Here is a 17,163-nt window from a genome sequence, read left to right as displayed (position 1 = left end):
TGCTTTGCCAAGCTTGTTCCAAGTAGGTGCTTTAGACCACTGAGCCATCTCACCAGCCCTCCACAAGTTATTAATATCAATCAGATATGTATATGTATTGGAATATGTATTGCTAATTAAAATCTGTAGTGTAGAAGGGCTGGCCAGATAGTTCAGTGGACTAAAGCGCCTGCTTAGGCAAACTAATGTGCTTGTTTAGGCAGGCTCAGGGACCAGGGTTCAATCCCCAGCCTGCCATGCTGGCCCCGCCCCCGAGTCACACTGAGACAGTAATTGAGACTGAGCCTGGTGGCACGCATCTGTAATCCCAGCACTTGGGAGGCTGAAGACAGGAGGATCACCACTAGTCCGATACATATAGTGTGAGACTCTGTAGACCCTGTATATACATAAAAAATATATATAGTATAGAAAAATATATATAGCTGTATTATTTTTTAAAAATTCCCCTAAAATAACTTTTTAAAGCCTAGGAAGTTAGATTTCAAAGACCAAAGCGCTTAAAAAATTTTTTTTCTGAGAAAAAAAAAGTTGTCATGAATATTATTTTTTTTTTTTAATTTTGGGAGAAATTAGGGCTGGTGAGATAGTTCAGTGGACTAAGCTCCTGCTTAGGCAAGCACAGGGACAGGGGTTCGATCCCGGTACCACGTGCCACGCTGGCCCCACCACCCAGATGTGCTGAGCTGGCCACTGAGACCTGGCATGGTGGTGCACGCCTGTAATCCCAGCACTGGGGATGCTGAAAACAGGATCATTATGAGTCTGAGCTGCATAGTGAGACCCTGTACAATATAGATATATATTTTTTAATCCAAATTACTAAGGTAATTGCATTACTTCAAATGCAGCCTTTCCCCTCCAAAATCTTTACTGTGTTCCCCTAAAAAGTTATTAGTAAAGGTAGAATCTTATTTATAAAGTTATAAGTAGATTAGACTGCAGGAAATTGAATCTGGTACATAGGACATACCTGAGAAACTTCCCAAGGGGAAAGGAAATGAAAAAAGAGGCTGGACGTAGAGATTATGAAAGTGCAGGTTTTGAGACTTGTGTTATTGAGCAAGATGACAGATTAGATGGATAAGAAACAAAAATGAAATATTTCATTGGAAAGAGATTAGGAACTACAGTAGTCTGGGATTCAACTTTTGCGGGTCCATTGTTTCATGGGTTTTCAAAAATACTAACCTAAATTATTGCAGATTTTTTGCTATATTGCAAGATTTTGCAGTACTATAAAATATATGTATGTTGCTAAAATTATGTAGGTTTACAAGTTTAGAAAATGGTTAAGAACATTAGAAGTGTTTGTGAAGGTGGGAAAGATTTGTAAGAGTGGAAAGGGTTTATAAAGCCTTAGAATATATGTAAATACTAAAATATAACGCTACTTCACTGATTTCTACTTTTTTAAAAGAGAAAACAAAATCATACAGAACTTCAAAACAAGATGACAAGAAATTAATGGTTTCTGTATTGCATACGGTTATCTTCAAAGTAGTTGCCCAGAATACGAGATAGGCATGTGCAGCTGATCAAGCCGTGTGAGCACAAACCATTCCTTTCAGTGAGCGAATATAATTTAATGCCACTGAACCGCACACTAATGCGGGCAGAAATGTGTGTATTCTACTTAAGAAAGAAATAGCATGTAGAATAGCAGCAGATCTACAATCTGAGGTACAGGATCTCAGGATAAATCCTGAGGGCATTTCACTGACCTTCTCAGACCAAAAAGCTACAACTCTTGTTGCACAGGTCCTGCTTTACCTTGGTCTTAACCATCCAGCAGAAAAGTATGAAGACGAAATATAGGAAATAAAGCCATGCTGTTATGTTGAGCTGTGGGGGACTCAGGTCAATAATTTCTGACATTGCCAGTTAAACAGAAGACCCAATGCAATTATGGGCTACTGGACTCTTTTAGAATATTTTGCGGAGTTTACACACCTATAATATTCAATAAGGGAACTTAGAAAAATGGGGTATACAGATGAATGTCTGTTTTGTATCTGTGTATTCAGAGTGGTGAGGATAGATATATAGTTGCATTCTCCTAATGAATGGAATGATTTGTTCTAATGGTGTTTGTAAATAGGATCACAAGTCCGCATCTTGTACAGCAATTAACCACTAAGAAGAATATATGCAGTGTGTTATTTGTTGAAAAAAAAAAAAAAAAAAAGAATAGCATCATTTTTGGTGGAACCGGGGATTGAACTCAGGCGCTTGCGCTTGCCAGGCGAGCACTTACTCTACTGAGCCATCTCCCCAGTCCCCAGAGAGAACTTCTGTGGGAGGTTGGAATAGTCCTGCCTGTATCCAAAGAAGAATGATACATATATTAATATATATGATATATGATACATACATATCTATGAGGAGCCAGTTTAGGCTTAGATTTTTCTCTTTAATAGTAATTGGACCATACAGTGGTGTTTCCAAAGTTGTGGCTAGGATGTGAAAGTGAGCCAGGGTGTTTGTTAAAAATGCAGGTTGCTTGAAATGCCTCAGATCCACTACACCAGAATTTCAGGGTAACAGCATAGATTCTTTTATTTAAATAGTTTTCCCGGTTGATTGTTAGGCATATTAACGTCTGGGAAACATTGTATTGGATATGATTTTCAAAGTTATCAAAGAGAAAAATTATAACGTATCCATATTTTTTAAATGAGTAGAACAGTCAGAAAAACCATTAAATCCTTGTCTTGTGTTATACTGCGAAGTTAGAGTTAAGTGACAATTAACTAGGACCCCAAAAAATGGCATATTTGATCAGTTTAATGAGAGAAGGCTGGGAAGAAACCACTGAGTCAATGGATATGATTCCATGTTAAGTCACTTTCTCAAACCAAGAGATGTGTTTGTGGCAAATAAGACAAAGGCTGGTAGTTAATTTCCAAAATGCTTTTAAGAACCGTGAAGAAAACCGCTTGAGTCTTACACGGTGAGTGCAGAAAGGACTTGGCACAGCAGCTACTGACAAAGACACACTTGAAAACACCTATCACAGCGATCTTGAAGCTACTGTTTCTTGAGCACTTGATAGTTCCAGGCACTCGACATACTTGTCCCTGAATCCGTAGAATTCATTGTCCCTAAAGATGTGAAATAAGTATCACAGTCAAGACATGATGGAGCCGCGTTTGGAATTTGGGGCCAGGGTGTAGCACAGGACCTCCCAGGCTGAGGAGTGGGCCTGCGTAACTAGACCTCAGATTGTATGTGTTAGCTTCACAGCAACCTACCACAGACCTGCTCTCTTGAAAGAGCATGCATTTATCTTTTGACGGTTCTGGAGGCTGAAAGGCAGTGTAGCCTCGTTCCCTCTGAGGGCTCCTTCCGAGTGTTGCGTGCTTCCGAGGAGTTTCTGGCCTGTAGCCTCTTCACGCCAGTTTCTGCCTCCTCCTCCACATGGCCTCTCTTTCTCTCCTTTCTCTCTCCTCTGTCACTTCCTCTACTGGTGAGGTCAGGCCAGTTCTTGGATGGGCTCACGCTAGCAGGGATGTCCTTGCTTTAGCTTGGTCTCACCTGTGAAGATTCTTCCCAGGTAAGTACCATGTTGTGTGCCCCTGGGTAGATGGGAATTTTTGGAGATATTCTTTACTCTGTAGGCCAGGCTCCCTTCTTCCTATAATTAGCATTTATCCCACCTACAAAATAAGTCTACCATTTATTAACCAATTTTCCCGTTACTGAGACTAAAGTGGATGCCCTTAACTTGAAGGATGACAGGTCTAATTTGGTGCATTGGTTTCAGAGTTTTGGTCCATAGTCATCTTTCTGCCAGGCAGAAAGATCCCAGGAGAAGGACGTAGTGGTCGCTTTTTATTCATGGTGGCCAAGAAGAGCACAAGGGAAGAGTACTATGGAGAGGGGAGCCAGGGCCGGATAGAGAAAGACTGTGGCCCCGTGACCCATCCACCCATGTGCAGAATGTGCTTCAGTAGTCAGCTGAGTATCTCTTAATCCAGTCAAGAGGACAGTAAAGATGACCTTCCACCCAGCCTGTGATCCTCAGATCTTAAGCCATGTCCACATTTACTTCAGACGTGAGGTCTTCTCTAAATAACAAACTCTACAGGTCCCGTCATCTCTGTCGTCTCAGTCGGCTGTAATCCGTGTGGGGCCGGAATTCTCCTTCTGCAGAGCTGTGAAAATAGAAACAAGTCATCTTCTACAGTGCAGTGACAGAAGAGACAAAGGGAAGCCATTGTGATGTCAGGGAGACGTTGGAAGGAAGCAGGGATTGTGCTTCCCAAGCACGTTTGAAGCCTGGCAGAGAAAAATGCCATTAGCTTTTAAGGTCTGAAAATGACTGTGTCCTCTGTTGTTGGGCCCCTCAGTGACAGTCCTCTCCTCTCCTCCCCAGTCTCTTCCCAGCTCTTGGTAGTCCTTCATGGAAGGGCAGCATCTCCAGCCCAGTGGTTTGGCAGCTTGCTTGTGCCTGTGCTGTCTGTTAAAACAGCACCATTTATTAATTGGTTAATAGATGGTGGATTTATTTTGTAGGTGGGATAGATGTTAATCATAGGAGGAAGGGAGCCTGGCCCACAGAAAAGCAGCTGAAGCTCAGGACTGCCTCCATCTCGGTCTCCAGCCCACATTGAATGTCCGTGTGCGCTTGCTACACTCCACATTTTCAGAACTAAAGAGATCCTTTGTCAGCCAAGAGGCTTTCACATGCAGTTTATGAAACTGTTGGTAACGCACACTTCTGGGGTCTGTCTTATTTTGGTTTTATATTTCAGTAAAATATTTGTTGCCTCATATAGAAATGAGACTGTAGGTAACCCAATAGAGATGTGCGTTGGTGAGCTACTTCCCAGTTTTCCCTGAAAAACCAATCCCCCATCTTTAAGCAGAATAGCAGACTTTAAATGAGGAGCTGTGAATCTTGGTGGCCTTGTTTGGAGAGGTGAAGGCAAGTGGGCTTTGAAATTCTGGTACTGGTAGGGTTTTTGTTCGTTTTGTTTTTGTACCTAAGGGTGCTGGTTAAATGGTTTTTGTTCTGCGTTGTTACTGTGTTTAAAATCCCCTTATTAGTTGAGGTGAGGGCTTGTTTAGCGATTTTTGTAGACCATTGCGTTATTATCTAACGTGCCTTGGAGATTAAGTTGTGAGCTAGAAGCTAAGGCTCTTCTGAGCTTGCTTAGTGGTGCTGTGTGTTTCGCAGCCGCTCACCTTTCTGATTTATACTCGCCAAGTTCTTCTCACGTACTCATTAGGCAAACTATGTACACTGTGGGGCTGTAGATGTGAATATCTTAGTGTTATTAGGAGGGTTTGCCAGCTTACATGTCCAGCAATCCTGATAGCGGGCAGGACAGATTGACTTTTCACTACTATTTTAGTGGTTTTTCTTTACTCGTATTTCCTAAGCAAACTGCTCAACATTATGTTCACCCTTGTGTATTTCTGCCATAATGCCACAGTGTGGTGCTGTTGTGCTTTGCCTGAATATTTACAAGATCACCTTTTTCTGTTGCTGTCATAGTTCCTATTTGGTGGCATAAATAAATTGCTCTCAGAGTATGTGAAAATGCACTCATGGGTACTTTTTTAAGCCCTGAATAATGAGTTGTGTGATTGCTTGCTAGTGATTGTGTTAGATTGCTGTTATGTTAATTAGGTTTTTATAAGCATAGATACTTAAGTTTTTCCTTGCTTGTTTTATCATATTTAGTTAAAAATCAGAGAGCTTCTTAGAAGTTATAAAATGAAAACTACAAGGAAGCAGCAAATAAAATGACAACAGTGCATTTTGGATATTATTCCATTAAAATTTTACAAAATGTTCTCATCTCCGAATCCAACTTAAGTTGTTTCTTCCTATTGTTATTACTTAGTATTATTTATGGCAGAGTTCATTCAAGAGGAAAACAGTTTATCATTTATATATTTAAAATCAAGATTTTGGGGCCAGGGAGATGGCTTAGTGGAATAAGCACTTCACTGGCAAGCGCAAGGGCCTGAGTTCAGTCCTTGGTTCTGCCCAAAATAAATAAATAAATAAATAAATAAAAAAAATCAAGATTTACATTACTCCTTTCATTACCCTTTACTTTCTTCTGGTGCTTTTTTAGTGTACTATTTGCTGAGCCAGCAGGAACTCTTGGTGCACTACGCAGAACGTTTTCATCCAGTGTCTGTTAGCCATGCTCGGTGTGGGGTGAGAAATAAGCCGCAGATCCCGAAGGGACCCTGATCCAGACAGAGCACCCCGAGGTCGCAGCGTCAGATGCCAGCGCTTGAAGATGGATGAGAATCGTTGTCTTCATCTAAATTGTCACCCACTGGTGCATTTCAGGGTCATCTGAAATATTTCCTGGCTAAATGAGGGAACTATCTTGAAGACTTTTTAAAATTAGTACATATTCACTGTACAGAGGAGCGGACTTCATTGTGGCGCTCGCTTTGCATGCCACGAACATAGCCTACTTGGCCTGCGCCCAGTGCTCTGCCTCCCTCGCCCTCCTCCCGCTTCCCTAATTTCCTTCTCCTTCTCTGATAGGCTGTCTTGAAAACCGTTGTGCAGCTTTTCTGGTGGGGGTGAGGGTGGGGCTCATCAGCAAGCTTTGTGAGAGAACTGACCTTACTGTTTTCTGCCCTCGAGTCCGCAAGGGCAAGGCGTGTGCTGCAGGAGAAGCTGTCTGCTCGGCGACTGCCAGCGCCGTGTCTGCTTTGCGTGCTGTGATAGTCTTAGCTTCTAGCACTGGGGTTTTGCAGTGAAGGATCATCGTTGAGATCTCGTTAATTCTTATGGGATCAATCAACTATTAGATGGCAGTGATGCATTAATAAAGAGATCTCCGTATTTTTTTCCAGATAAATTTCTCCCCATGAGCAGTGTTCATAGATGTGTTATAGTAGCTTTCATTAATCAGCTGATTGTAAAAGTCAAAATTTGAAGTCAACTATTTCAGAAATGGGAGTGGGAGTAGATGAGTTTTTTAACTGAATCTACAGGTGGACTACCTTTAAAAAGTTTTCTGGAAAATAATGTATTTAGTACAGAGTCTACAGGGTCTCACTACACAGATCAGACTCAGAGTGCTCCTCCTGTTCTCAGCCTCCCACGTGCTGGAATTACAGGCGCGCGCCACCACGGCCATCTCGGCGTACCCCGGGGCGGCGCTGGCACAGCGCGATGGGGATCGAACCCTGGTCGCTCAGGCTGCCTAAGCAGGAGCTTTATAATCCGCTGAGCTATCTGGCCAGCCTGGAAAATAATGTAGACATAAACTAAAGACAGCAGTAGAGAATTTACGAAGCAACTTAACAAATAATAATTACTATTTACTCTCCCAGGACATGTCTGGTTCATCTTGTTCGGGCCAGACTCTTGGACTGTAGGCATTCTTGGTAGGCCTGTAAGTTGGAAATATAGGAGGTCAGGAACTATGACCTGTTTGTTTTTAACTGTCAGTTCAGTATGTAGTTATATGTGGGTATTCTTTATGTTTGTAGAATAAATAAATGAGTAAATGATGATAGGAAGTTCCTGTTAGTGATAAAGCTCGACAAACGGCGTGGTATTTTGGAACACTTAGTCTCTCAGCCTTTAATTCTAGGAATCAAATCCTCTTAAATTCCATCTCTTCTCATTGGTTTTAGAAGAAAGTATGTAGTATTTTGTCTTTGGAATACTGAAACAAAGATACATTTCAGATTTGAAAATGAGCCTATTTCATAGTAACATCTGTAAAAGAAAAGTCATTAGAACCTTTTTTTTTTATTGTAAGGAATCATTAGGGGCCAGTATTGAGATAGCTCGTGCACTGCAGCACCCGCTTAGGCAAGTGGCGTTCAGTCCCCGGCACCACGTGCTATGCCAGCCCTGCCCCCAGGGTGGGCTGAGCTGGCCACAAAGGCCGGGTGTGATGGCGCACACCTGTAATCCCAGCACTTGGGAGGCCAAAATCAGGAGGATCACTATGAGTCCGAGCTGTGTAAGTGAGACCCTGTAACAGCCAAATACATTAAAAAATAATAATAATAAAGTAATCATTAGGAAACATTGTGAAAAGGTTATTGTGAGGGAAAGAATTACGTATTAATTTCCGGTCTGCGTGATCGTGTAGAATAAAAGAATAATGCTCAGCTTTCTTCCATTTGCCAACGACTTACAATAGAAAGAATTCTCTTTTCCTCAAATAAAGCAGAGAGAAAAAAGTATAGCAAACATTTAAACCTTTGAAAAATATGGCTGTATTTTTAAGTGTTACAGCTTTCTGACACGTACTCTTATATAAGATATTGTTTTTAGTTCCTTATGACAAATTAGGCTGTTACACTTTGTCACATTTTTAGAACATCTTTTGTACAACTACACTGTCTTTCTGCTTAATTAATAATTAATCATTTTACTGATTTGTTAAACTTCTGTGCTAGTCTGCATTTTCATCCCTGGAACAAAATTCCTGACGTCAGAGTTTAAAAGAGGAGAGGCTTGGGTGGCTCACGGTTTAGTCTCCAGCAGTGATGGTGAGTCCTTCAGAGCCCAAGTGTCAGCTGCAGCCCTAAGCCCACTTACCACAGCGTGTGAGCGCTGCTTAGACCTGGAACCTGAAGCTTTAGCTTGGAAAAAAATGCTGCTTGGCTGCTGGGGTGATGTGGCTCGGGCTTGCAGGCTGACAGAAGGTTCTGTGTGTGCCCAGTGTGGCACACCACCCCCGGCCCACAGCCAGCTGGCTCCAGGTCAATAAGGGCATGGTGGGAGATATGGCAAAGGAGCCAGGGAAGGACGCCCCTTTCCAGGTCACCCTCAGTGATGCGCCTCTAATCAGACCAGCCCTGAAGAGCAGATCACTTGTACCCAATGACTCTGACACCTTTCAAAACTGTGCTCCCCTTGCCCCAGCTTCCCAGGCACGTCCTTTGTGGTGAGACTCTAAGGCTTTGCAGCTGCCTTTTCCTCTTAATTCTCACTGTAGATCTGACCAAGAGCGGAACATTTGAGATCTAAATCGTAACATTCCTTCCACCCCTGGTGCTGAAAAGGCTCCTGTTCATCTCGTTTTGCACATGCATTTAGCCATCTGTAAGGGTCACTGAAGTCTGCACAGTTTTGACATTGCTGAAAAGCCTAAGAGCAAAGTTGCTCTGAGATTCAAGGCAAACTTTTCTGTATGCTCCTGTAAAAGTCTAAAGGAAGGTTAAATATCTCCAGCATACAATGGCACAAGCTAAACATTTTTATTCCAAAAGCAAGGAACAAGGATATCAAAGGGAATCAGACCAAAGGAATCCTAGAAACTGGCAGGGGACACACTTACCTCCTCCAGTAGGTGCTGGTGACCTGTGAGTTCCTAGGAAATGGATCAGCCCTAGCCCTACAGCATTGCCAGTGGGGGCCCACGTGGTCTCCCTTGGCCTGATTCTGTTTGCTTCCTGCTCTTCCCCCCCCCCCTCCCCGATGATCCATGTTCCTGGTGTCTCCAAGTTTGGGGATCTGTACTTTTGGCCTCAGTCTCACAGCTTCATTGTGCCTTCTGTGGGGTGGACTTTGGCCCCTCAGGCCTTCTTCTGAAGCCTGGGTGGAAACCACCGTGATTCGACACTTCTTTCCTTTAGATTCTTCGAATTCAGCATCGTGTGTATTACACCAGATCTGCCACTGGCTTGAGCAGTGCACCTGCTGAGGTGGCAGCTGATTGGGGGTGGCTGGTCTCCTTAGGTCGTCCTGGGGAACAGGGCACCCTGTGACTTGACGGTCTTCCAACAGAATTTACCGTTATACCCTTGAGCCTGCGTAGCATAGCTCAGGGTCTGGCTAATTCCTGAGCTGCTTTCAACCCATCTTTTCTGTTGTTCTGAAAGTACTAGGTTCATTTTAATCTTCAGGAACTGTGCTCCCCTTGCCCCGGCTTCGCAGGCACGTCCGTTGTGGTGAGACTCTAAGGCTTGGCAGCTGCCTTTTCCTCTTGATTCTCGCGGTAGGTCTGACTAAGAGCATATAGCAGTATCCAGGCCACAGCCTTGAAATTTTTCTGCTAGATTAATTAATCCACTGTCTAACTTCATGCTCACACAAAGTCTTAGGACGTGAGCAAGGTATAGACTGACTTCTGGACACAGTGCAGTACACGTGGTGCCTTGCCCAGTAGCCAGCGGAGCTCCCGCTCCTCCCTGAGCCATCCTCAGCCTGGCCTTCTTCCTGGCTGCATTCCCACCTCCTTCTGGCCTTCCACGTTTCACCTGGAATCCTCTCCTGTGCTCTGCTCAAAGCATTCTGGGGTTTTTTAACCCACAGACCAGTTCTGAAGACTTGTGACCCACATGGTCAGCCAGGGCTGGCCGCGGAACTCCTGGCTCGCTGTGATAGTGCAAAGTAAGAGCTTGAACCTCGGACTAGCACAGCTCTGTTTTGAGAGGATTTGTTGTTGATTGCTGAGACAGACTCTGTCTTACAAAAGACGCTTCTTTTTAGTTATTTAGAATTTGTAATGGATTTAGCTGCTAAATTTTAATAGATTTTTGGAGTATCTTTTGGTGCAACTATATTGCTTTTTGCTGAATTATTTAGTAATTAGTCATTTCACTAATTTATTTTAAGCTGTTCTATGTTTCTAGGCTAATCCATGCTTGTTGTGCTGTTATTTTTCTTTTGCTGTCCACACCGTTTGATTTGGCTGTGTTTTATTTGGGATGTGATCGCAAGGACTGGCCTATGGTTTTCTGTTGTCTTTAACAGTTTCAGTTAATAGGACAGCTGTTTGGGTTTTTAAAATAGAGCTGTTTTTAACTTCGACTTGACTCATGGCTCCTTTGCAGGTCGTGGTTCAATTCCAGAATTTTTTCACATTATGAAAAGGAAGTTCACGAGCAAAGAATGGGAAACAATCAGAAGCTTCAAGGATGAGTGGACTCAGCTGGACACGTTCTACAGGAACTGGGTAAGGCTGCTCTGCAGGTGTTCAGGGAACAGTCTGCAGTCCGTTATCATCACTGAGAGATACATGAAGTAACACCCTCACTAAGATAAGTTCTTCCGGAGTAGTACCGTACAGTGTAATGACACTTTGAGAATATGTAGCATATTTAATGCTCAATTAATGCTTTTAAACCTAAAAAATTTTTTCCTTTAATGTGTTCTCTCTGAAGTTCATGTATACAACCTTATGTAATATGCCGGAAGATTCCACTTTCACCTTTTCTTGAGGTAGCTAATTAAATTCTCCTAACAGACCTGTCAGGATGGGATGTTGTTAGCCCCACTTACACATCAGGGAGTCATTTGCTTCAAATTCACGTGGTGGTCTGTTTCTATCATACTGTATGGAGGTTTTTTGGGGTTTTTTTGTAAACGTATAGCTGCAACAAAGTAGAAATCTGGATGTATTAGCCTTGTAGATTTTATTAAAAGTTTAATCTACTCAGAGTCTAAGAGAAGAATATCTGCCTGTGTCATAGGCACTGAAAGAAAGCTTCATTAAAGCCCTTGGTGTTGGACTGGGATTTGAATTGCAACGGCTTGAATTTGACATCTCCCCATTAAACCTGGACATAGGCCAGGTTTATAAAGAAACACGTTTGTTCCTGGATGGAGAGGAAGAAAAAGAGTGGGCGTTTGAGGTGAGAAATTGATCAGCCGTGTTATAATTAGGAATTTCCATATTTTGTGCATGTGTTTAGGATTATTTTGGAGTGGCTGATTGTTGGATTTAAACTCAAGTGGAGTCAGTTTTGGTGCTCCGAAGACGGAGCCGAGCATGCTGTGAGAGCATGTGACTTCCAGGTAACAGCTGGACGAAGAGACCTTCTGGTTAAGCGGAATGGGACAAGAATAGAGGCTGTGAAACTGCAAGAGCTTCACATGTGTGAGCAGCCAGAGACAGTCTCGATGCAGGGACAGCCCGGGCGAGGCGTTGCTGGTCATGCTAAGGCGTTCTGGCCTCTCCAGCTGCTTGGTTTCTGTTGCTAGCTCTTCTTGGTTGCTGCTGGGAGAAACCAAGCCCAGACCCGGCAAGCTGGAAAGCCGTTACTGCAGGCCACTAGAGCAGCTGTCATCAGACTTGAGAACTAAGGAATAAAGAACTCGGCGCTCTTATCTTTTGCTTTTCTATGCGTCTTGGCTTCAGATTTCTCTTGTCTGTGTTTGTCATTCCGCACACGAGCTGTCTCATCTTCTCTGGGCCGCACTGCAGGAAATAAGCCGCCTCCCTCTTTGGCATAAACCTCTTTATCAAAACTCAGAGAGAGTGGTGCACGCTCTGTTGTAAGCCCAGAGTCCCTGTGGCAGGGCTCCGTGTCCTAACCTGGGTCCTGTGTGTGTTGTGAGCCAAGGAAGTGCTCCGCTGTGTTTCTTCCAGCTCACTTTGAGTGCCCGGAGCCCAGGGGATTAACTGGCTGTGTGATAACGCGCTTGTTCCTCCTACAACGTGCAAAGTGATGTGCAAAGAAAACAGTTACCCAGAGTTAGCAGTGAATGGTAAAGTAGGTGCTGGCTAGTTTTCTCATCTGTTTTTCTTCATAGGTGTTAGGTAGGGAGTGGTAAAATCCCATTTGTGCTTTAAGTGGCCCAGGTCCAGTTAGTGCTGGTATGTGGAAGCTAAGGGAGTCAGGTGTCCAGGATACGGGGAGTGCTCTGGCTTGTTCTGCTGTGTGCTGAGATATAATACAGTAGAAAACAAGTGGAACTGTAAGTGTGGGATGCCACTGGAAGACCTGGGTGAAGGTGTCAGCTAGGCCAGTGGAGCAGAAGGCTGTGCCTGGGGGGAAGCTAAGCGGTAACGCCTCGCGCTGGGGGAGAGCAGGCCATCCGAAGCTTGAACTGAGATTACCTAGGGATGAGGTACATACTGAATCTATGAAGAGAAGCTCAAATTGAACTGGCTGTGAGATTCCTTAAAGAGCACGGCCCGGGCAGAGCTCTGGGGATCCTGATGTTTCAGGGGAAGGATGAAGAGGCCGAGAAGGAATGACGGCGGGGTGCAGGATCCGCCACCAGCTGGCAGCCACCCGTTCTGACTGCCATGTCACAGTTGAGGATGTCCAGATGCTGACAGGGTCTGCGTGGGTGTGGTGAAGCTTTGTTTTGGACTTCATGCCATTGAATTGTGGTGTGTAGCAGTGTAACAGGTAGCCGGGAGCACTTCTTGGGGTTTGAGCTGACAGTCTGTTCTTGCCCACAGTTGTCTCTGATCCCTGCTGTAGGCCCAGCTACTACACAACTTCTAACCTATGTTTTCCCGAAAGTAACTGGCCAAAATGTCTCTGTGATGTTCATTTTACTGTACATTCAGTGTAAGTAGTGAGGGAGATCCTACAGCAAAAGTTACTTTGTTTACAATATTGTTGTGATAAATTATTGTGATTTTTGGTTGTTTGAGGGAGGAAAATAGCTTTCTTTACTTTGGGGCATGGTAGGCGACAGTCTTAATATCGCATAGGTCAGAGATACTCCGAACAGTCCGTCCGTTAGCATCATTCTTAAGTGTGTGGTTACCCTGTGTACTACACAGTACTGTGTTGGGAATGTTTTATGTATTAAGATATTCCATATATGTAGGAACTGGGTCACATACCACATTTCCAAAATATTATTTTAGGTAATTTGAAATCTGTGGGATTTTTTTTGTTTGTTTCTTTAAGGAAAAATAAGAGGTTTTGTTTTCTGCTTATCCTTTGAAAGCTTTTAACCTGCTGAATTTTCTGATTCTTAGTCCTTCTATAACTTTTTTTTTTTTTTTTTTTTTTTTTTTTTTTGGGAGACAGGGTTTCAATTTCAGTTCAGGCTGGCCTTGAACTCACTTTGTACAGCCCAGGCTGGCCTCAAACTCATAGTGGTCCTCCTGTCTCAGCCTCCTGAGTGCTGGGATTACAGGTGTGCACCCCCATGCCTTGGCCTCTTCTCTAATTACTTGTCTCAGATTTGATGTTGAATTTTGATTTTTACTAATTTGGATATCTTAAGGTGGGAAATTATGAAAAGAAGGATAAAGGATAAAAGGTCCTTAATGACTATTTCTGGTTATCGTTTTCTATTCAACTGATGGGTTAATAGAAGAATGCCTTGGGTAGGTGGTTTTTAGTGAAAGTTTTGGTTTTTAATAGTTGTTTATAATTTTACCTGTGTCTGTCTCAGTCACTATTATGTTTTCCACTCCTTCCACTTTCTATCATTTGTAGAAAATTACGTATGTGTTAGGTGTTGCCGCCTGTAAATTTCTGCCATGACTTGTCCATAGAGCCACTTATGTAGTTAAATGCTTATGAGCCAGGATTTCATCAGTTTTTTATGTACACTTAAGCGTGTGCAAGACTAAGATCACCAGCAAAGAGCAGGTCGCTGTTTGTGTGCCTGTATAGTATCCTTGTACAGAGTGCATACAGCCCAAAGCTATTCTTTAAGAAGCATTAAGCAAACCGAAAGTGAGCAGTTAATTCAAGTGGGGACAGGTGTTATGTTTGAAAACGTGATGGCAGGGGTGAGGGCTGGGTGCAATGAGTGCCTGATCTTGCTTGCCTGTGGCTTAGCACCTGGAGGAGGGCCTATATTTGTGTGTGTATACAAAGAAAGAAAGGTTTTTAAAATGTAAATAAAGTGTAGATTTATTTATTAATGTATTTCCTTTTATTTTTCAGGAAAGCAAAATAGATGAGCACCATTTTGTTGCAGTAGCTCTTAGGAAACCTGATGGATCTAGACAAAAGGATGTAAGCTTTGTCTGTTTTTAAAAAGCTTAATCAGTGTTAAGTTTATCTTTTATTGATCAAAACAGACACCTTATATTTGGTTAAAGGTGTTTTATTTTTGTAAGATTATAGACTTGGTGTGTTTTGTTAGCTGGGATTGCAGAAACTTTTAAAGATCATGTTCCCTGCTTTGTATTGAAATGCACTTACATTACAGAGAAAAATGTTGGCAATTCTGTCATTATGGTTATGTTTGTATTAGAAATTCGTTGTAATTGCTTGGAGTGTTAGAAGCATATCTTTAATCCCAGCACTCTGGGAGGAAGTTTAAGCCCAGCCTGGGCAATTTAGCAAAATCTTGTCTCAAAATTCAAGTAGAAAAGGAAGCTGGGGATGTAGCCCAGTGAGAAAGGCCTGAGTTCAGTTTCTAGTACAGCAAAACACACTAAAAAACTATGACCACTGTCTAAATCATCTTAACAGAAAGATATTCTCTAGAAAACTGGGACTGTGTCGAATATGAAAGTTGAACGTAGGAAAGTAATGGATTGCATATCGAAGCTCTTCTCCATTTTAAAGTAATATCCTAAATTATACCCAGAATAACAGCATCAAATACATGACAGATCATACACTGTGGCATAACACTAGTCTCACTGAACCTCCTTTTCTTTCACAATGCGTTTGTATGTTGTATGCCGTTATCTGTTACACAAAGGAGCAGAAACTTAGGGGCAACATATGCATGTTTTTGCAGACATTATGTCTTTAAGGAATTCTGATAATGTTATAATCAAAACTACATGTGCATCATTTCTAGGGAATGCACTTGAGGGACTGTGGCATAGTTACTATGTTAGAAAAATAGACCACTCCTTGAATACATTAATCAAAGAATTAAAATTCTTCATACTTTATCCTCCTTACAAAAGAATAGTGTGTTAAAATCGATAAATGTTACTGGAAGGCATTCTGATTCAGGTTACTTGGCCTTGTGTTCTCAAGTTAGCATTATGCTCTGCGAATATCTTTTTTTTAAAAAAAAAATATTTATTTGGTCCAGGGTCTTGCTATGCAGCTTGGACTCGTGCCTAGGGTTCTGGGGCTGGCAAGGCATACAGTACTGGGGTTTAAACCTGGGTCCTTGCGCTTTCCAGGCAGGCTGTTGGACCGCTGAACTATCTCCCCAGCCCACAAATATCTTTTCTACTCCTTTGTAGTTCTTGAGACATTTTCATATGTAGTATTTTCTTTGCTTCTTGTTTCCCTATATAGAACTTATTGGGCAGCACTGGCGGAGTGAGAATATTAGATTCCAGATCTACTTAACCCATGTTTAAGCTTCGGCAAATTGAACTTCCTGAGCCTCAGTTTCCCTGTCTGTAAAGCTGAGATAACTATACTGCAGTGCAGCTTTGAGACATAAATCATAGGAAATAAGTGTTGAACCTTGTCAAAAGCCTGTATAAAACCTAAGTACTGTTTATACAGATTGAATATCCTTGTCAGAAATGCTTGGGATCAGACAGTTTTGTATTTGGCAGGGTTTGGGACTGTTTGCACGTCTAAATAGTAAATTCATCAGTATTTTTGGTCTATCTGACATGTACCTGCTGAAGGTAGTTTATACATCATTTTAGTATACCTATGTTTTGTCTGACCTATCACTCGGGGTTAGGTGTGGCATCATGTTGGTGTTTAGAAAGTCTTAGGTTTCTGAAGTATTTTGGATTTTAGATTTTCAGGTTAGGGATACTCAGCCTGTATCTAGAATGTATAGATTATAAAAGAGCTACAGTGGGCTGAGTTCTTGCATAAAGACTGAATTTCAGAGTAGAAGATGCAGTTTTAATTTCATGCTGTATTATCTCCACTTGGGGAGGATAGCCTCTTTAACAAGGGAGGCAAGGAAGACTTCCGTCCACGTACAGAAGATTCCGTCTAGACCCATATCTCACCATATATCAAATCACAATCAAAGTGGATCAAAGAACTAACTCTAGAACAGAAACACTTAACCTGCAGGAAGATAAAATAGACAAACCTGAAAGTAATAAAGCCAAGGAATTTCTGAATAGAATCCTGGTTGTACAGGAATTAGTCTGCAGAGTCAGCAAGTGGATTATATCAAATTAAATGGCTTCTGTATAGCAAAAAGGACAGCCTACAGAATGACAAAAGTTTGCTAGCTATTTCTTACAGATGGGACTAATACTTAGGATATATAAAGAACTCAAAAATTTCACCGTCTCCCAAAAATGAAGTAGAAATTGGCAAGTGAAATGAGTAGACACCTCACAGGAAAGGTACAAATGGCCAGTAAGTGCGTGAAGCTTTAAGGTTGCGGGACACTAGAGAAGTGCCAACTGCAACCAACACTGAGGTTCCATCTCAGCCTGGGAAGAATGGCCATCTTCAAGAAAGCAGTGGTGACAGGTGCTGGGTAGGCTGTGGGCAGGGCCAGGTGCTGGTTAGGCGACAGGTGCTGGGTAGGCTGTGTGCGGGGCCAGGTGCTGG

The 17,163-nt window shown here is 42.5% G+C and overlaps 1 protein-coding gene across 1 annotated transcript in view; it reads left to right on the top strand.

The window, feature by feature from the left end:
- The window catches only part of Aasdhppt (aminoadipate-semialdehyde dehydrogenase-phosphopantetheinyl transferase), a 39,648-nt gene that overhangs the window by 9,268 nt on the left and 13,217 nt on the right, over nucleotides 1–17,163 (top strand). Inside the window, exons 3-5 of the mRNA XM_004626132.2 lie at nucleotides 10,783–10,904; nucleotides 11,422–11,583; nucleotides 14,596–14,667. Of these exons, the coding sequence (XP_004626189.1) occupies nucleotides 10,783–10,904; nucleotides 11,422–11,583; nucleotides 14,596–14,667 (356 nt within the window). The remainder of the gene's footprint in view (nucleotides 1–10,782; nucleotides 10,905–11,421; nucleotides 11,584–14,595; nucleotides 14,668–17,163) is intronic.

The sequence above is a fragment of the Octodon degus genome, unplaced genomic scaffold (assembly GCF_000260255.1).
Source record: "Octodon degus isolate 3935 unplaced genomic scaffold, OctDeg1.0 scaffold00012, whole genome shotgun sequence".
NCBI classification, from domain to species: Eukaryota; Metazoa; Chordata; class Mammalia; order Rodentia; family Octodontidae; genus Octodon; species Octodon degus.
This window is presented reverse-complemented; position numbering and strand designations above follow the sequence as displayed.